The sequence below is a fragment of the Schistocerca piceifrons genome, chromosome 10 (assembly GCF_021461385.2).
Source record: "Schistocerca piceifrons isolate TAMUIC-IGC-003096 chromosome 10, iqSchPice1.1, whole genome shotgun sequence".
NCBI classification, from domain to species: Eukaryota; Metazoa; Arthropoda; class Insecta; order Orthoptera; family Acrididae; genus Schistocerca; species Schistocerca piceifrons.
The window spans coordinates 111,846,040-111,868,029 of NC_060147.1; the positions used below are offsets into that span (position 1 = coordinate 111,846,040).

The following is a 21,990-nucleotide window of genomic DNA, read 5'->3' on the forward strand; positions in this document are numbered from 1 at the left end:
ACTCCCTTTAATAAAATTGCAGTAAGCGTAAGACAGAGAAACCAGCAAAAATTGATTTCAACAAGTGCTGCGGAAGGTGGCCACACAAACAAATGTGCGATTGTGGAGCTATTTGTGTATACTGATTGTAAATGTGATGCTGCTGTTGAAAATGTACACAGGCAGCCAAACTTAATTTTCTTGCACAGCACAGTAACTGTCTGAGCTCAGTGTGTTGTGAAGAAGGAATAGAAGGATAAATTGTTTTGATGTACCGAACTACAGTGTTACCATGTGGTGATATTGCATTTTCTGAACCGTGGCCTGTGGAGGATCTTTCACCTAGTAATGAGAATTTGGCAGTTTACAGATCTCCCATGTGAAACACAGCCTCATCACTCCAGATTATATTAGAAAACAGCTCGGAGGAGTCTCTGAACTGTCCTAATGTGATTTCCCTGTACTCAGTGAGACAGTCACAACCTTCTGCAGACAGATCTTGACATTTTGTATCAAGTGTCGCATCAGACCATTTGAATGAGCTGATTGGCGTTTTGAGGGTCTTCGGGTGAACATTTCCTGCACTGGTCTGATGACAGTTTCTTACAACATCCACCACACTCGCTTGAGCCATCAGTTTTGTATGACATTTCCTGACTGACTGTTCTCGGATACAGAGCAGTGTGTAGCTCGTGCACAGCCTGCCACTCTCTCTGTATCACAAGCAAGGAATGCCACATTTCATACGGAGCGACTATCAGAGTGCACTCGTGCACTGACAGACATCTATCTCCCATTGCAAAGAAAGGTATTTAAATGTTTTAAATAAATATATTAATATATATTAAAATTATTAAATATTTACAATAGGGACCTACAGCCTGACCACAATATACAATGTTGTCAAGTGAAGGTAAAACAATAGTAATAGCAGGGTAAAGTGAGGGGCGACTAGCCCACATTAAGACAGATAATGAGGAATGTGGAAATCTTTACCTGTCCTGTAAGTATAATTTCTCTACATAGTCCAGCCATGGATGAGGTTGCAAAAATAGTTCAGAGGAGCTCACATTGCCACTAACATGTCAGACCACTTTTATGGGATGCCAAGAAAAGTAATATCAGTGATGGACAACTACAATCCAGTCCTAAGATATGCTGTAGAAACATGTACCATCACAAAGAGTTACTCATTGTGACTGGAGCCATTGGAAATGTTCTTGAGATCCCCAATACATAAAATACATCAAAATAAAAAATCAGTTTGGAAGAGAAGGGGCTGACATTACGACAGTTTTATTAGAGCCAATCGGAATGTTTATGATTGGGTGGCCTGGACAGCCTTTGCAGATGGAGACGACAAGGGAAGCTTGAGTAAATGTTGAGTGTTGGGGAGGGGGGGGGGGTTGAAGGGGTGTGGCTGATAGGAAGACCGAGAAAAAGCTGAATGTCTGTTCAGTCAGCAATCTGGACAGTGTCATGAGCAATAAGATTTATCTTGAAGGCAAAATATGCAGATGTTTTGTGCACAGCACCTGGGAAACTAGTATTAAATGATATCGTTATCATCTGAAAGAATTTATAAAACACTGTCTTAGCCCTGATGTATTCTTGGCTTTATTCAGCAACATCTACAAGACCTCATCATCTCTGTAGAACATTTTGATCATTTAGTAGTTGTGCTCATTCAGGCAGCTGACCAACATCTTGCTTTTCACTGTAAGTGTGCACTGCACCATGGTGAGGGTGTTACTTATAAGCAGAGTGCCCAAAAAAATGTATCCATTGTTTAATTGCTCATAACTTCAAATTAATTGACGGACATGTCTCACTTTCACCAAAAGTGTAGCTTAAAAGCTACACTAAATAAGTCAGTGTGACACAAAGTGTAAGCCAATAAGAACAAATTCTCCATTGTGTGTAAAATATTGTTGTCATGTGGATCACATCATGCTGTGTAATGAAGATCTGAGATTTGTTTAAGTATGACGACATAAACAGAGCTGCCACACCAACCACATCCTAAATACAAATAAAGGGCGTGTGAAAATGGATAAGTCTGAAACTAGTCAACCAGCAAATAAACAGCAGCTTTAGTGTTAAAATGTCTTTTCTTCTATGATGTAAGATGCTCACACATTACTTTTCCCCTTTCGTTTGTGACTCAGGTTTATACTGCAATCAACCAGACTGGTATAAACTCGTTTGGTATATCAACGTCTTGCTTTTCTGGGGCTGTCTTTGTTACTCTCAAATCTCTCACAAGCTATCTGTTTACTTGTTTATCATTTCTCCATTTACCTGTATGGTATTCCTTAGTTACTCAAAATTTCACAGTTTACAGCTAGTCCCCACTCGGTATCATGTATAGTGTAGGTTCATCCTTTTTTTGTTTGACCAATAACTCACCTTATTTGGATTAAATTTTGGGCTATCAGTTTGCACAACAATCATATACTTGCTTTTATAATTCATCCTCAATAGTCTTCCACAGCGTCAAATCGTCAGCAAACAAAGTATTTCTTGAAGTTTTCCTGGCAGATACAGTATTTAGTCACCGTTTTGGCATACGTTCAGGACAGAAATATTTATTTTGGTATTTCAGCTAATAACCATTATGTGGGGACAGGAAAACTTTTGAATGTGAAAAATAACATGAAATTGCTGGTTTTTAATGAAATAAAGTGAAATTGGGGATTTTCACGAGAAATTGTGAAATTTATAAGTTCACCATACAAAAATGTTGTAAATCTGAGGATGGTAATTTACTAACATTTGTAACTGAGAGTTATTGAATGTCAAAACTGCAGCATTTGGACTTCTGACCACCTCAAGGCTGAGTTTTATGTATAATCTCAAAACTGACGGTCCATTTTCCATGTAACAAACTTTGATGTGACGACAAAAATGGCACCAAAATAGGCAAAATATAACACCGAATATGGCTAAAAAAATTGCAGAATTTGACAAACACCAAATTTGGCAAAAGAATTATTCTGAGTTGGCAAGGACGACGACACTGGAAGTGGCAAAAGGAGGTTATTGGAAGTGGCCACAAAATGAAATGATTTTTTTCTTGCACCTAACCATATAATGTTCTGTGGCATGTAACATTGCATCAGGTGATTTTAATTCAGCCAACAACTGACTTTGAAGGTGGTTGTACAGTTATAAGCAGAAATAGCAGAAGAAATATTTGTTCCAAATGCATTCTAGAAAGATGGTGGAATATTGGCAACAGGCACTGCTGTCGTCCTGCCACTTGCCTTATTGTCAATCAACTCTACAAGAAAGTAGCAGAGATTGAACACGTTCTTGTTTCATATCATTTCTCTCTGTCAGCTATCCTGTTCTCTCATTTCCCATTCTCATGCAGCTTACACTCATCTGGTACAAGCCTACTATCCTTGAATTTCAGCTTATTTAGTTAGACTTGTCTGCTCCTAATTTATGCCCTAAAGAGGCAATATAAATTAGTCACCTTGGAAACTATGTATTTATTTGTTTCTTTCAGGGACGGAGGGCTACAGAAACTGAAAGTGCTGGATCTACAAAGTTCAAAAAATCTGTATAATGAATCAGTGATTGGCTTCTACCGTGCATGCCCTGTTTTACGAGAACTCAATCTGAGTTTTGTCAGTATGCTGTCTGATGATGCGTTCTTTGAGATCTACCATCTGGAACATCTTGAAAAGTAAGCTATGTTTTTGACTTTGTTCTGTAATGCAAAAATAGTAGCGAAACATTGAATGGTGGAGCAGCAGACTTCAAACGATTGTCGTAAAAATCAATCAAACTTGGTGTGGTTGAAGCTACAATTCATAGTAAAGTGAGCTTCATGTCATGACTTTTAATGACTACAATACCAATCTAGAATGCCTTTCTTCGAGCTTATTAATCCCTGCAATATAGGGCTGGAGGAGTCTCTCTCTTTGTGTGGGGTACCTTTCCAGAAACTCGTTTTAAAGAAATGAGTGTTTCATCGTTCAACCTGTCAGAGTATTGAAGGAGAAGTGACAATATTTTTCCAAGCACATGATGCATATTTCAGTGAGGAAAAAATTTGTTGTTTTTGCAAGCAAGTGGACATCAGTTTAGATCACAAAAATAAATTAACAGTTTTTTTTAAGACACTGAAACACGAATAAATGATTTACAGAGTTACTGATCTTGTGAATTTTCAAGGGCTACAGTGAAAACAATCAGAATTAAAACCACTCGGATTACAGTTGGGGAAACCACTTGTAGGTGAGGCTAAAATCTATCACCTGGCTGAATGGTATCATAGTCTGCCATAGTAGCACGTCATAGCTGCAGGCGGAATGCCCATATACTCGCATCCTGATCCTGCCCAGTCATTACATGAACAGTCCAAAGAATAACTGGTGTGGTGAAGATTTATTACCAAAACTTCACCTGGCTGTGGAGAGGGCCACATTCATTGTCAAACAGGAGTGACACCCAGCCTTAAAATGACCAGTTGATGAGCTCACAGAACTTGCCAGGCGGAGATGCCATCTGCTCGTCGCTCACAGTGACTGTGCCAGACATAGGTGTAATGCAGACTGTTGATATACTTAAAAAATGTTGGGAATCTGATATATCAATATTTAAAAAAAGTATCATCATCATCATTCCATGATATATTGAAAAAAATTGTCGATGTATCTACGACCAAAATATTGACACACCAGCCGAGACAATATTGCCTGCACATTGTAAGTACATTGCTAGTTTTAGAGCTGTATATTTAATATTGATTTATTATTAGATATTCTGTAAATCAACAAGCCAGCTTATTCTCCTCAGAGCAATAATTGAAAGGAAAACAATGCACATTCTTGCTTGGCGATAACCACTTTTCTAACAGTGGTAACTGTGGGTAAGTGTAATAATAAAAGGTGTCTGATGGTTCCGACATTCAGTTTCGTCACATATGAGATTTGTCAACACTACATGTCGACTTCCCTGTTTCTTCATTTCTGCAAACACCAGCGACCTAGCTGTCACAGTGTCAAAACTGTGTGGTCAAGTTAAACATTGAAGTTTCTGTGTGTGGCCAGCTGGCAAGTGGGAGGTTGGACGTGTGTCACAACCTTGTTGCAGTGATGACTGACACCTCGCCCAGTGGCTCACCGTGCTTTTGTTCACTGCCAGGTCTCCGTAGGCATTCTACAAGCACCAGTGAATATCTGTGACGCTATGGTTTTCCACCAAAAGCAACTAATTGACTGCTCTCTGCTCGGAATGCACCTCCGTTACAGAAGCCATTTTATAGGCCACCTATAGTGCCGCCACCTTCCGTAACTTCTTGATACTGTAGGGCCTGAAGTGGTGATATCCCACAACAAATTCCACATTAATGTAGGTTAATTTTTACAGAGAAGAAAACAGCAACCGGCCACTATTAATACTGCTATTTATTTATGTAAATAGTGCCGTTACCGGTTTCGAACTGGCAAGTTCATCATCAGACGACTGTTCACATGATTTTCAAGATACACTTTACATTATCGTCCGTTTTTTATTTTTAATATTCCATTGTGGCGAAGTATTTTTGGTGTCTTGTTGCCCTACAGTAGAAAAACAGTGTTAGAAGCGCCCTATGTGAAAATAGCTAACCTCCAAATGATGAAATACGATGTAAGTATCATAACCACTTTACCTTACATATTTATTTAAGCTGTATTTCATCATTACATTAATTGTACACAGCCACGGTCTCACCATGTCAGTTTTAGACAAAATAGAAATTCCACATTTTTTTAAACCGAAATTGGCCAAGGAAAAAAGTGTTACATTGCTTACTGAACACTTCTTGTATGTACACTAATAATTACAGCTGGAAAAAATTGCAACATCAAAAAATAATTAATGTAGGATAATGAAATTTTGGAAATAGAGTTGTGTAGGTAATGTATTTAAGTGATTAACTTTGCAAGCATGAGATAAACCATTGCAAATGTGTAATGCTGTCACGTTAATAACCAGTGTAACCACCAGAATGTTGAACACGTGCATGTTTTGTGTGGTACACGTGTTGGATGGCAGTTTGTAGGATGGTGTTCCATGCCTGTTTTACTTGGTCAGTCAATACAGGGACAGTTAATGCCGGTTATGGATGATGCTGGAGTTGTCAGCTGATGTCTCGTGTGTGCTTGATTGGAGACTGATCGGGTGTTTAAGCATGCCAAGGCATTGTGTCAACACTCTGTCAGGTTACAACAGCGATATGTGGGTGAGCATTACCTGTTGGAAAACACATCCTGAAATACTGTTCATGTATGGCAGCACAACAGATTGAATCACCAGATTAACACACAAATTTGGAGTCGGGGTGTCTGGGATAACCATAGGATACTCCTGCTGTCATACGAAATTGCACTCCAGACCATAACTCCAGGTGTAGATCCAATGTGTCTTAGCATGCAAACAAGATGGTTACAGGCCCTTGACTAGCCCACCTTCTAACCTCCACGTGCTCATCATTGGCACAGAGGCAGAATGAGCTTTCATTAGCAAACCCAACAGACCTTCACCCTGCCCTCAAATGACATCTCACTAGGCACCACAGAAGTTGCAAGTGGCGGTGGTTTGGGGTCAAAGGAATGCACACTATGGGCTGTATAACACAGTGCTGTCCTTAAGTAACCTATTTGTAACAGTTCATTGTGTCACTTTGGTGCCAACTGCTGATCAGATTGCTGCTGCAGGTGCAATATGATGCAACAGTCATACGTCGAAGACAATGGTCTTCCACCTCGACAGTGCTGTGTGGCCATCCAGAACCAGGTTTTATTTGACAGTACAATCTACTGCAAAATTGCCGTTCAGTATCCCTGACGATTTGTTGTGGAAATTTTGAGCTCAAACATAATGAGGTATCTTGAATGGAATGACCATCTCAGTGCCAACTAGCATGGTTTCTGAAAACATCGATCATGTGAAACCCAGCTTGCTCTTCCCTCACATTTGGGCGCTAATGACCGTAGCAGTTTTGCGCCCTAAAACCATAAAAAAAAAAAAAATCCCTTCCCTCACATGACATACTGAAAGGTTTGGATCAAGTTAGTGAAGTAGATTCAGTATTTCTTGATTTCTGAAAAGTACTTGACTCATCTACATCTGCATGGTTACTCTGCAATTCACACTTAAGTGCTTGGCAGAGGGTGCATCGAATCATTTTCGTACTGTTTCTCTGCTATTCCACTCTCGAATGGTGCATAGGAAAAAGGAACACCTAAATCTTTCAGTTTGAGCTCTGATTTTATCATGATGATCATTTCTCCCTTTGTAAGTGGGTGCCAACAAAATATTTTCGCATTTGGAAGAGAAAGTTGGTGATTGAAATTTCGTAAATAGATCTCACTGCAAAGAAAACCGCCTTTGTTTCAGTGACTGCTACCCCAACTCGTGTATTATATCAGTGACACACTCACCCCTATTGCACGATAACACAAAACGAGCTGCTCTTCTTTGCACTTTTTCAACGTCCTCTGTCAATCCTACCTGGTAAGGATCCCACACCGTGCAGCAATATTCCAGCAGAGGACGTCAAGTGTAATGTAGGCTGTCTCTTTAGTGGGTTTGTCGCATCTTCTAAGTGTTCTGCCAACAAAGCGCAGTCTTTGTTTTGTCTTCCCCACAATATTATCTATGTGGTCTTTCCAATTTAAGTTGCTCGTAATTGTAACTCGTAGGTATCTAGTCGAATTGATTTGTGTGATTTATCATATACCCAAAATTTATCGGATTTTGTTTTAGTACCCATGCGGATGACCTCTCACCACTTTTCTTTGTTTAGTGCCAATTGCCACTTTTCACACCATACAGAAATTCTCTCTAGATCATTTTGTAATTGGAATTGATCATCTGATGATTTTATTAGATGGTAAATTACAGTGTCAACTGCAGACAGATTATCACATATATCATTTATGTAAATCAGGAACAGCAGAGGGCCTATGACACTACCTTGCAGAACGCCAGATTCACTTCTGCTCATACCACACCTATGCTTGCTGCCAAAGGTATTATCATATGAGGTCTGTGCTCTAGGGACATGTTTTGGGACCCGTGCTGTTCATGTTGCATGTTAGTGACCTTGCAGACGTTACTCGCAGTAAAATCAGACTTTTTGCAGATGGTGCAGTTATCTGTGATGAAGTACTATCTGAAAGAAGCTGCATAAATATTCAGTCGTATCTTGATAAGATTTCAACTTGGTGCAAGTATTGACAACTTGCTTTAATGTAAAAAAATGTAAAATCGTGCACTTTACAAAATGAAAAGTTGTAGTATCCTGTGACAGTAATATCAATATATCACTGTTGAAATCGGCCAACTCATACAAATACCTGGGTGTAACACTTTCAAGGAATATGAGATGAAATGATCACATAGGCTCAGCTGTGGGTTAAGCAAGTGGTAGACTTTGGTTTATTGGTAGAATACTGGGAAGTGCAATCAGTCTACAAAGGAGGTTGCTTACAAATCATTCATGTTACCAGTTCTAGAATATTGCTCAAGTGTGTAGGACATGTACAAAATAGGACTAACAAGACATTGAACATATACAGAGATGGACAGCACAAATGGTGAGAGGTTTGTTTGATCAGTGTGAGAGTATCACAGAGATACTGAAGAAACTCAAGTGGCAGACTCTTGAAGATAGAGGTGAACGATTCTGAGAAAGTATGTTAACAAAGTTTCATGAACTGGCCTTAAATGATGACTCTAGGAATATACAACAAACTCCTATATTAGGATTGTGAGGATAAGACTAGAATAATTACTGCATGCGCAGAGGCATTCAGTCAATCATTCTTCCCACAATCCGTACGTGAATGGAATGGGAAGAAACTAATAACTGGTACAGTGGGACACATGCTCTGGCCACAGTGGTTTGCAGAGTATAGATGTAGACCACCGCTGTCAGCAGTCTCGTACAGTGGCTCCATTCCTGCCAAGTATTTGTGCAGAATCGCAGAAGGAACATTCAGCTTCTTGTAGTGCTATTAGATGACCTCATTCAAACTCAGTGGGATGTAGATAATGGTGTCTTCGTTGACTTAAAGGCATTCATGACTAACAAACTCACCACTTACAATCTCAAAGGTAACTAACGCTCATGACCCTTACAGTGTGTATTTAAAATAGACCTGGTTTGCATCATCACAATGCACTAATGCCACTCTTATGTGATGCCACTCAACTTTCCTTGATAGTGCAATTTTTTCTGTCAGTGTGTATCAATTATTTTTATGTATATCAGGAGGAAAGAGCTACTGCTCCTTCTGTTCTACTACTCAGCTGCAGTTGATATACAATACAGGGTGTTTCAAGAAGTATACATGTGTTACAAAGTATTATGTTGTCAAAACTTCAGATTGTGGTGGCTACAGTGCAGCAGAAGCCTTTGTGTTCTCTAGTCTGTGAAGTGTAATTCTGTGATTAAAATGATATTGATGATTAGTAAACACTGTGTGTGTGTGTGTGTGCGCGCGCGCGCGCGCGCGCGCGCGCGCGCGCGCGTGCGTTCGATTGTTTCCAATGAAAATGTCACACAAATCCAAACTGCCAACAGTTTTGCATGCTTCAAGATGTTGGTTGGTCGTGAAGCCATGCAGGTTACAGATGTTACACCACGATGACAAACAGAAATGTGTGGTATTTTCTGAAGAGTTTCAGAATGCTATTGACAGTGATGATTTTTTCACACATTGCATCATGTTCAGCGATGAAGTGACTTTTCACCTTAGAGGGAAAGTAAACATAATGTTTGAATATGGAGCCTACAGAAGCACATGCACAAGATTCACCCAGAGTTTATGTGTTTAGTGTGATAGCCCTCTGACCTGTATGTGGCCCATCCTTCCTTGATGTAAAACTTAACATTCTGCAGTGTCTTGCTATGTGACATAAGAATTTGTTTCCAAAGCTGAACGAGGACAATTAATTTTTTCAACAAGATGGGGCATCCCTTCAGTGGAGTCTCAAAGTTCATAAATATCTGAATGAAACTCAACCAGCTGTTGGATTGGTCATCAAACAGCTGGTGACGTAGCTCTCCTCAGTTGACCTCAACAGTCACCGGATTTGATGTCCTGTGACATTACATTAAGGACAACATTTATGTACCAACACTACCGTCGAACCTAAAAGAGTTGAAGAACTGGATCCGTACTGCCATAACATCAGTGACAATGAAATACTTACCCAAGTGTGGGAGGAATTTGATCATCAGTGTGCTAATGTTTGTGTCGTCGGTGGAAGACATATCGAACATCTGTAATCTAAACTTGAGAGATTTCTAAATATGTGTTCCAGTTTCATAGTTGTATGTCGTACAGTTTAATAAATATAAATGAAATATTTTTTAAACATCCTCAACTTTAAACAGAGCATTTATGTAACTTTACATGGACCATTGCCAGCTGTAAAAATCTGTTTCATATGAACATAAGTTATATTGAGTTTACATTCCTGAGTTCTAATATTCATTTCCTTTTGAATATCTAGAGAGTTTAAAGTTCCTGCCTGGTGTCTACCAGAAATCTATTAGAGATTTCTGAAGCAGCACGTAAAACTCCTTTCTGAACATTAGACAAGGATGCCCAGTCAATACATAAATTTTTACTTAACATATTGTGGTTGTGAATTGCACAGTTCATCCTAAATTCACTTGTATTATTGAGGCAAATACGATTAACAGGTGTATGTATTGACATATAGATGGTTATATCTTTACTAGCCTGTAGATAGCTTTTGAGCTACATAAGGCATTGTCCACAAATACATACAGCAGCATGTTGTAACAATTTACATATAGGCAGTATTGGCCGACTCACAATTGCCCAGTTACATACTGAAACAGGGAAAGGGACTTTTCCATTGTTAGTTACAAGTTAATCAAAAATGTATAAGGCTTTTTCTTTTAGCCAGGATTCTGTTGCATTTATGAACTTGTTAATTTTCAAATGCTTCATTAACCTGATAATTTTTTAACAAAAGATTTTTCCACATGCAGAAATGTTTTCAGTGTTTTTGTTAGTTTAGTCCAGGCAATATTCGAAGAGTTCCTGTTCCTGATTCTATAAGACTGGATTCGTGATGTCATAATCATCCCAGTTGATGAGAGTAACAAACAGATTGTAGACAGTCAATACTTTGTTTTCTATGAAATGAATTTTGTAGGGAGTGTTTACTCCTCACATACATGCATCAGATGGTTTTCTTTCTGCCAAAGAAAAACTCTTTTGTCTCCAGCTGAGCTACCCCACATCATTATACTGCAGTTTTGGTGGTGCATGTGGAAAAGATATGGTACACAAAGAGTCCCCCCCCCCTCCCATGAACCATGGACCTTGTCGTTGGTGGGGACGCTTGCGTGTCTCATAGCACTACTGTAGGTACAACCACAACGGAGGGGTACCTGTTGAGAGGCCAGACAAACGTGTGGTACCTGAAGGGAGGCAGCAGCCTTTTCAGTAGTTGCAGGGGCAACAGTCTGGATGATTGACTGATCTGGCCTTGTAACACTAACCAAAATGGCCTTGCTGTCCTGGTAATGTGAACGGCTGAAAGCAAGGGGAAACTACAGCCGTCATTTTTCCCGAGGTCATGCATCTTTACTGTATGGGTAAATGATGATGGCGTCCTTGTGGGTACAATATTCCGGAGGTAAATTCGTCCCTCATTCGAATCTCCGGGCGGGGACTACTCAAGAGGACGTCGTTAACAGGAGAAAGAAAACGCGCTCTACGGATTGGAGCGTGGAATGTCAGATCCCTTAATCGGGCAGGTAGGTTAGAAAATTTAAAAAGGGAAATGGATAGGTTAAAGTTAGATATAGTGGGAATTAGTGAAGTTCGGTTGCAGGAGGAACAAGACTTTTGGTCAGGTGAATACAAGGTTATAAATACAAAATCGAACAGGGGTAATGCAGGAGTAGGTTTAATAATGAATTAAAAAAATAGGAGTGCGGGTAAGCTACTACAAACAGCATAGTGAACGCATTATTGTGGCCAAGATAGACACTAAGCCCACGCCTACTACAGCAGTACAAGTTTATATGCCAACTGGCTCTTCAGATGATGAAGAAATAGATGAAATGTATGATGAGATAAAAGAAATTATTCAGATAGTGAAGGGAGACGAAAATTTAATAGTCATGGGTGACTGGAATTTGAGTGTAGGAAAAGGGAGAGAAGGAAACATAGTAGGTGAATATGGATTGGGGCTAAGAAATGAAAGAGGAAGCCGTCTGGTAGAATTTTGCACAGAGCATAACTTAATCATAGCTAACACTTAGTTCAAGAATCATAAAAGAAGGTTGTATACATGGAAGAATCCCAGAGATACTAAAAGGTATCAGATAGATTATATAATGGTAAGACAGAGATTTAGGAACCAGGTTTTAAATTGTAAGACATTTCAAGGGGCAGATGTGGACTGACCACAATCTATTGGTTATGAACTGTAGAAACTGCAAAAAGATGGGAATTTAAGGAGATGGGACCTGGATAAACTGACTAAACCAGAGGTTCTACAGAATTTCGGGGAACAATTGACAGGAATGGGGGGAAAGAAATAGAGTAGAAGAAGAATGGGTAGCTTTGAGGGATGAAGTAGTGAAGGCAGCAGAGGATCAAGTAGATAAAAAGACGAGGGCTAGTAGAAATCCTTGGGTAACAGAAGAAATATTGAATTTAATTGATGAAAGGAGAAAATATAAAAATGCACTAAATGAAGCAGGCAAAAAGGAATACAAACGTCTCAAAAATGAGATCGACAGGAAGTGCAAAATGGCTAAGCAGGCATGGCTAGCGGACAAATGTAAGAATGTAGAGGCTTATCTCACTAGGGGTAAGATAGATACTGCCTGCAGTAAAATTATAGACCTTTGGAGAAAAGAGAATCGCTTGTATGAATATCAGGAGCTCAGATGGAAACCCAGTTCTAAGCAAAGAAGGGAAAGCAGAAAGGTGGAACGAGTATATAGAGGGTCTATACAAGGGCATGTACTTGAGGACAATATTATGGAAATGGAAGAGGATGTACATGAAGATGAAGATGAAGTGGGAGATATGATACTGCGTGAAGAGTTGGACAGAGCACTGAAAGACCTAAGCCAAAACAAGGCCCCGGGAGTAGACAACATTCCATTAGAACTACTGATAGCCTTGGGAGAGCCAGTCCTGACAAAACTCTACCATCTGGTGACCAAAATGTATGAGACATGCGGAATACCCTCAGACTTCAAGAAGAGTATAATAAATCCAATCACAAAGAAAGCAGGTGTTGACAGATGTGAAAATTACCAAACTATCAGTTTAATAAGTCACGGCTGCAAAATACTAACGCAAATTCTTTACAGACGAATGGAAAAACTGGTAGAAGCCGACCTTGGGGAAGATCAGTTTGGATTCCGTAGAAATATGGGGACACGTGAGGCAATACTGACCTTACGACTTATCTTAGAAGCTAGATTAAGGAAAGGCAAACCTACGTTTCTAGCATTTGTAGACTTAGAGAAAGCTTTTGACAATGTTGACTAGAATACTATCTTTCAAATTCTAAAGGTGGCAGGGGTAAAATACAGGGACCGAAAGGCTATTTACAATTTGTACAGAAACCAGATGGCAGTTATAAGAGTGGAGGGGCATGAAAGGAAAGCAGTGGTTGGGAAGGGAGCGAGACAGGGTTGTAGCCTCTCCCCGATGCTATTCAATTGAGCAAGCAATGAAGGAAACAAAAGAAAAATTCAGAGTAGATATTAAAAAGCCATGGAGAAGAAATAAAAACTTTGAGGTTCGCCGATGACATTGTAATTCTGTCAGAGACAGCAAAGGACTTGGAAGAGCAGTTGAACAGAATGGACAGTGTATTGGAAGGAGGATATAAGATGAACATCAACAAAAGAAAAATGAGCGTTTTTGAAGAAGAGAAATTTGTTAACATCGAGTATAGATTTAAGTGTCAGGAAGTCGTTTCTGAAAGTATTTGTATGGAGTGTAGCCATGTATGGAAGTGAAACGTGGATGATAAATAGTTTGGACAAGAAGGGAATAGAAGCTTTTGAAATGTGGTGTTACAGAAGAATGCTGAAGATTAGATGGGTAGACCACATAACTAATGAGGAGGTATTGAATAGGATTGTAGAGAAGAGGAGTTTGTGGCACAACTTGACTAGAAGAAGGGATCAGGTGGTAGGACATATTCTGAGGCATCAAGGGATGACCAAGGAGGGCAGCGTGGAGGGTAAAAATCTTAGAGGGAGACAAAGAGATGAATACACTAAGCAGATTCAGAAGGATGTAGGTTGCAGTAGGTACTGGGAGATGAAGAAGCTTGCACAGGATAGAGTAGAATGGAGAGCTGCATCAAACCAGTCTCAGGATTGAAGACCACAACAACAACAACACAAAAAGTATGAGTTTTCCATGCACACATATTTTTTAATATTCTGATGAGGTACAGGATATTTTTTTGCATAAGTGATCTGTGTGATTATTCCAGTTGAGTTCCGTGTCAAGGTGGATACCCATCAGTTTGACAGTCTTTGTCATAATAGCCACTACTTGCATCTTTTAGTGAGAGTACTATACTCTGTTTTGCTGTTGTGTAATGTTACTATATTTTACGGACCAGAAGAAGCACTTTTATCTTTGAAAAATTGCCTCCAAAATGCAGGTGCATCTTATACTCAACAATAATATAAACATGTTCAGTATTTATATTATGAAAAGTAAAGTTGATTGTTGCATTCCATCCTGGATTTTCCATTGCTTAATGTGCAGTATTTGATTTATAATTCCTGCCACTCTTAGAAGTGGCCACGTATTCGATACCATGAAAAACTTATCTCTATTGCATTCAAGTGGCAGCAGCAGTGCACCGATGTGACTAACATGAGTTGCAGGGATTCACGAGCTTGCTCCCTCCTACCCCACCATCACAAACCCAGAGCACTGTCTAGACTGTGATGCATTACTGCAGTCTAAAATGCCAGTAAACTTGAATTGGAAGTGATATGTGTTGTCAGTGACAGTACAATATTTTTGTTAGCAGCTAGTTTTGTAGTGGAAAAAATAAAAGGTATTTGTATGATGCAGGTTATAAGTTGAAAGTAATAGCAGATGCAGTGGCATTTCGGCCCTCCATCAACAGAAGAAACCATTCTCACTTGGCAGGCTAGTAAGGAAGAAGTGAAAAAGTAGAGGACTGTAGATTCCATATTGAAATGGATTCAAGGAACTGTCAAAATAACATTGGAATTAATATAAAAAATATTCAGATACACACTTGAAAGCTAGCGCTACAGGGTGGAGTTGGTTGGTGCTACAGGTTATTGAAGCATCGTGGTCTTAGCGTGTGACCCAAAACCAAAATATCTCAGAAAGTGCCACAGTAGTATTATTCAACATGAAAAGAATACCAGGGTGGAACTAAGCCAAATAGCGAATGTGGATGAAACTTCTGACATTTGATGTTCCAAGTAACAGAACTATTGCCATGAAAGGTACTAAAACTGTAGCTATAAAAATGAGCAGTCATGAAAAAATGCACTACATTGTTGTCCTCTCATGCTGTGCTGAGGGTACTGAACTTAAACCAGTGATCATTTTCAAGCACGAAACAAAACCAAAACCTTCTGAAATATCACCATGTGTTGTTGTTCATGTACACGACAAGGGCTGGATAGACGAGACTGGTACGAAATAATGGATTGCAGAGTGTTCGAGAGAAGGAAAGTTGCTTTATTGAAGAAGATTACTCTTCTTGTGCTAGATCAGTTTAGTAGTCATCTGAAAAGTCCTATGAGAGAAAAAGTGAGACAGGGAAATACAGAGCTTGCTAGTATTCCGGGAGGACTTTTCACAACTGCAACCTCTTGATGTCTCAACAAATAAACCATTTAAAGTGTATATGATAGAGGAGTGGAACAAATGAATGATGGATGAAACCCAACATGAATTCACACTGAAGGGAACTTTAAAACAACCTACAATCAAATAAGTGTGTCAATGGATAAAACAATCATAGTGTAGAGTGAGAGGAGACATTATTGTTAAATCTTTCAAGAAGTGCGCATTTGGCATTTGTGTGTGTATATATATATTTTTCCCACGTGGAATGTTTCCCTCTAATATATATATATATATATATATATATATATATATATATATATATATATATAAAAACAAAGATGAGGTGACTTACCGAACAAAAACGCTGGCAGGTCGATAGACACACAAACATACACACAAAATTCAAGCTTTCGCAACAAATTGTTGCCTCATCAGGAAAGAGGGAAGGAGAGGGGAAGACGAAAGGAAGTGGGTTTTAAAGGAGAGGGTAAGGAGTCATTCCAATCCCGGGAGCGGAAAGACTTACCTTAGGGGGAAAAAAGGACAGGTATACACTCGCACACACGCACATATCCATCCACACATACAGACACAAGCAGACATATTTAAAGACAAAGAGTTTGGGCAGAGATGTCAGTCGAGGCAGAAGTGTAGAGGCAAAGAAGTTGTTGAAAGACAGGTGAGGTATGAGTGGCGGCAACTTGAAATTAGCGGAGATTGAGGCCTGGCGGATGACGAGAAGAGAGGATGTACTGAAGGGCAAGTTCCCATCTCCGGAGTTCGGATAGGTTGGTGTTGGTGGGAAGTATCCAGATAACCCGGACGGTGTAACACTGTGCCAAGATGTGCTGGCCGTGCACCAAGGCATGTTTAGCCACAGGGTGATCCTCATTACCAACAAACACTGTCTGCCTGTGTCCATTCATGCGAATGGACAGTTTGTTGCTGGTCATTCCCACATAGAATGCGTCACAGTGTAGGCAGGTCAGTTGGTAAATCACGTGGGTGCTTTCACACGTGGCTCTGCCTTTGATCGTGTACACCTTCCGGGTTACAGGACTGGAGTAGGTGGTGGTGGGAGGGTGCATGGGACAGGTTTTGCATCGGGGGCGGTTACAAGGATAGGAGCCAGAGGGTAGGGAAGGTGGTTTGGGGATTTCATAGGGATGAACTAACAGGTTACGAAGGTTAGGTGGACGGCGGAATGACACTCTTGGCGGAGTGGGGAGGATTTCATGAAGGATGGATCTCATTTCAGGGCAGGATTTGAGGAAGTCGTATCCCTGCTGGAGAGCCACATTCAGAGTCTGGTCCAGTCCCGGAAAGTATCCTGTCACAAGTGGGGCACTTTTGTGGTTCTTCTGTGGGGGATTCTGGGTTTGAGGGGACGAGGAAGTGGCTCTGGTTATTTGCTTCTGTACCAGGTCGGGAGGGTAGTTGCGGGATGCGAAAGCTGTTTTCAGGTTGTTGGTGTAATGATTCAGGGATTCCGGACTGGAGCAGATTCGTTTGCCACGAAGACCTAGGCTGTAGGGAAGGGACCGTTTGATGTGGAATGGGTGGCAGCTGTCATAATGGAGGTACTGTTGCTTGTTGGTGGGTTTGATGTGGACGGACGTGTGAAGTTGGCCATTGGACAGGTGGAGGTCAACGTCAAGGAAAGTGGCATGGGATTTGGAGTAGGACCAGGTGAAACTGATGGAACCAAAGGAGTTGAGGTTGGAGAGGAAATTCTGGAGTTCTTCTTCACTGTGAGTCCAGATCATGAAGATGTCATCAATAAATCTGTACCAAACTTTGGGTTGGCAGACTTGGGTAACCAAGAAGGCTTCCTCTAAGCGACCCATGAATAGGTTGGCGTACGAGGGGGCCATCCTGGTACCCATGGCTGTTCCCTTTAATTGTTGGTATGTCTGGCCTTCAGAAGTGAAGAAGTTGTGGGTCAGGATGAAGCTGGCTAAGGTGATGAGGAAAGAGGTTTTAGGTAGGGTGGCAGGTGATCGGCGTGAAAGGAAATGCTCCATCGCAGCGAGGCCCTGGACATGCGGAATATTTGTGTATAAGGACGTGGCATCAATGGTTACAAGGATGGTTTCCGGGGGTAACAGATTGGGTAAGGATTCCAGGCGTTCAAGGAAGTGGTTGGTGTCCTTGATGAAGGGTGGGAGACTGCATGTAATGGGTTGAAGGTGTTGATCTACGTAGGCAGAGATACGTTCTGTGGGGGCTTGGTAACCAGCTACAATGGGGCGGCCGGGATGATTGGGTTTGTGGATTTTAGGAAGAAGGTAGAAGGTAGGGGTGCGGGGTGTCGGTGGGGTCAGGAGGTTGATGGAGTCAGGTGAAAGGTTTTGCAGGGGGCCTAAGGTTCTGAGGATTCCTTGAAGCTCCGCCTGGACATCGGGAATGGGGTTACCTTGGCAAACTTTGTATGTGGTGTTGTCTGAAAGCTGACGCAGTCCCTCAGCCACATACTCCCGACGATCAAGTACCACGGTCGTGGAACCCTTGTCCGCCGGAAGAATGACGATGGATCGGTCAGCCTTCAGATCACGGATAGCCTGGGCTTCAGCAGTGGTGATGTTGGGTGTAGGATTAAGGTTTTTTAAGAAGGATTGAGATGCAAGGCTGGAAGTCAGAAATTCCTGGAAGGTTTGGAGAGGGTGATTTTGAGGAAGAGGAGGTGGGTCCCGCTGTGACGGAGGACGGAACTGTTCCAGGCAGGCACCTGCCTGGAACAGTTCCGTCCTCCGTCACAGCGGGACCCACCTCCTCTTCCTCAAAATCACCCTCTCCAAACCTTCCAGGAATTTCTGACTTCCAGCCTTGCATCTCAATCCTTCTTAAAAAACCTTAATCCTACACCCAACATCACCACTGCTGAAGCCCAGGCTATCCGTGATCTGAAGGCTGACCGATCCATCGTCATTCTTCCGGCGGACAAGGGTTCCACGACCGTGGTACTTGATCGTCGGGAGTATGTGGCTGAGGGACTGCGTCAGCTTTCAGACAACACCACATACAAAGTTTGCCAAGGTAACCCCATTCCCGATGTCCAGGCGGAGCTTCAAGGAATCCTCAGAACCTTAGGCCCCCTGCAAAACCTTTCACCTGACTCCATCAACCTCCTGACCCCACCGACACCCCGCACCCCTACCTTCTACCTTCTTCCTAAAATCCACAAACCCAATCATCCCGGCCGCCCCATTGTAGCTGGTTACCAAGCCCCCACAGAACGTATCTCTGCCTACGTAGATCAACACCTTCAACCCATTACATGCAGTCTCCCACCCTTCATCAAGGACACCAACCACTTCCTTGAACGCCTGGAATCCTTACCCAATCTGTTACCCCCGGAAACCATCCTTGTAACCATTGATGCCACGTCCTTATACACAAATATTCCGCATGTCCAGGGCCTCGCTGCGATGGAGCATTTCCTTTCACGCCGATCACCTGCCACCCTACCTAAAACCTCTTTCCTCATCACCTTAGCCAGCTTCATCCTGACCCACAACTTCTTCACTTTTGAAGGCCAGACATACCAACAATTAAAGGGAACAGCCATGGGTACCAGGATGGCCCCCTCGTACGCCAACCTATTCATGGGTCGCTTAGAGGAAGCCTTCTTGGTTACCCAAGTCTGCCAACCCAAAGTTTGGTACAGATTTATTGATGACATCTTCATGATCTGGACTCACAGTGAAGAAGAACTCCAGAATTTCCTCTCCAACCTCAACTCCTTTGGTTCCATCAGTTTCACCTGGTCCTACTCCAAATCCCATGCCACTTTCCTTGACGTTGACCTCCACCTGTCCAATGGCCAACTTCACACGTCCGTCCACATCAAACCCACCAACAAGCAACAGTACCTCCATTATGACAGCTGCCACCCATTCCACATCAAACGGTCCCTTCCCTACAGCCTAGGTCTTCGTGGCAAACGAATCTGCTCCAGTCCGGAATCCCTGAATCATTACACCAACAACCTGAAAACAGCTTTCGCATCCCGCAACTACCCTCCCGACCTGGTACAGAAGCAAATAACCAGAGCCACTTCCTCGTCCCCTCAAACCCAGAATCCCCCACAGAAGAACCACAAAAGTGCCCCACTTGTGACAGGATACTTTCCGGGACTGGACCAGACTCTGAATGTGGCTCTCCAGCAGGGATACGACTTCCTCAAATCCTGCCCTGAAATGAGATCCATCCTTCATGAAATCCTCCCCACTCCGCCAAGAGTGTCATTCCGCCGTCCACCTAACCTTCGTAACCTGTTAGTTCATCCCTATGAAATCCCCAAACCACCTTCCCTACCCTCTGGCTCCTATCCTTGTAACCGCCCCCGATGCAAAACCTGTCCCATGCACCCTCCCACCACCACCTACTCCAGTCCTGTAACCCGGAAGGTGTACACGATCAAAGGCAGAGCCACGTGTGAAAGCACCCACGTGATTTACCAACTGACCTGCCTACACTGTGACGCATTCTATGTGGGAATGACCAGCAACAAACTGTCCATTCGCATGAATGGACACAGGCAGACAGTGTTTGTTGGTAATGAGGATCACCCTGTGGCTAAACATGCCTTGGTGCACGGCCAGCACATCTTGGCACAGTGTTACACCGTCCGGGTTATCTGGATACTTCCCACCAACACCAACCTATCCGAACTCCGGAGATGGGAACTTGCCCTTCAGTACATCCTCTCTTCTCGTCATCCGCCAGGCCTCAATCTCCGCTAATTTCAAGTTGCCGCCACTCATACCTCACCTGTCTTTCAACAACTTCTTTGCCTCTACACTTCTGCCTCGACTGACATCTCTGCCCAAACTCTTTGTCTTTAAATATGTCTGCTTGTGTCTGTATGTGTGGATGGATATGTGCGTGTGTGCGAGTGTATACCTGTCCTTTTTTCCCCCTAAGGTAAGTCTTTCCGCTCCCGGGATTGGAATGACTCCTTACCCTCTCCTTTAAAACCCACTTCCTTTCGTCTTCCCCTCTCCTTCCCTCTTTCCTGATGAGGCAACAATTTGTTGCGAAAGCTTGAATTTTGTGTGTATGTTTGTGTGTCTATCGACCTGCCAGCGCTTTTGTTCGGTAAGTCACCTCATCTTTGTTTTTATATATATATATATATATATATATATATATATATATATATATATATATCTCTATCCCTCACCCACTTAATCCTTCACCTACACATCAACTCAGCCAATGAACAGACCCATCAACTCCTATCCCTAATCAAAGTCCTCAATCTTTCCTCTCCCACATCCACACTGGCTGTTCAGAGCATCCTCCTACAGGCCAACCACAAATTAGAACAGCATGCAACCTTCCACCTCAAAAAACTATCCAGTCTCCTGGTTTCCCACATCAACCTCCTCTCATTGCACACAGACCCAATCTCCCCCTTCCAGCTCCACTCCCCCCAAAACCTCAAAATTCTAATTAACACAATCTGGAACCACAACACCCCAATTCAGTAGTTAACCTTTCCTCCAAACCTCTTTCACAGTCTGAAACCTCTGTCGTATCCAAAGGCCTCACCTTCAGCCCCACTCCCAGATTCAACCAAACAGCCCTCGTCAAAGATTTACAGTCCTACACTCTTAGTCTCTGCTGGAAATATCACTTTGCCACGAAGAAAAATAATCCTAATCCTATTCCTAATGATACAACTCCCCAAGACACTATCCAAATTGAACCCTGCCTGGAACAGTTCCGTCTTCTGTCACAGCGGGACCCACCTTCTGTTCCTCAAAATCACCCTCTCCAAACCTTCCAGGAATTTCTCACTTCCAGCCTTGCCTCTCAATCTTTCTTGAAAATTCTTAATCCTACTCCCATCATCACTACAGCTGAAGCCCAGGCTATCCGTGATCTGAAGGCTGACCGATCCATCGTTATTCTTCCGGCTGACGAGGGTTCCACGACCGTGGTACTTGATTGTCGGGATTATGTGGCTGAGGGACTGCGTCAGCTTTCAGGCAACACTACAAACAAAGTTTGCCAACGTAATCCCATTCCTGATGTCCAGGTGTAGCTTCAAGGAATCCTCGGAATCTTAGGCCCCCTACAAAACCTTTCACCTGACTCCATAAACCTCCTGACCCCACCGACACCCCGCACC

General features: G+C 42.1%; 1 protein-coding gene across 1 annotated transcript in view; it reads left to right on the forward strand.

The window, feature by feature from the left end:
• LOC124718880 overlaps positions 1-21,990 on the forward strand; it is an 80,457-nt gene that overhangs the window by 46,456 nt on the left and 12,011 nt on the right. The window contains exon 6 of the mRNA XM_047244517.1: positions 3,494-3,673. Within this exon, the coding sequence (XP_047100473.1) occupies positions 3,494-3,673 (180 nt within the window). The remainder of the gene's footprint in view (positions 1-3,493; positions 3,674-21,990) is intronic.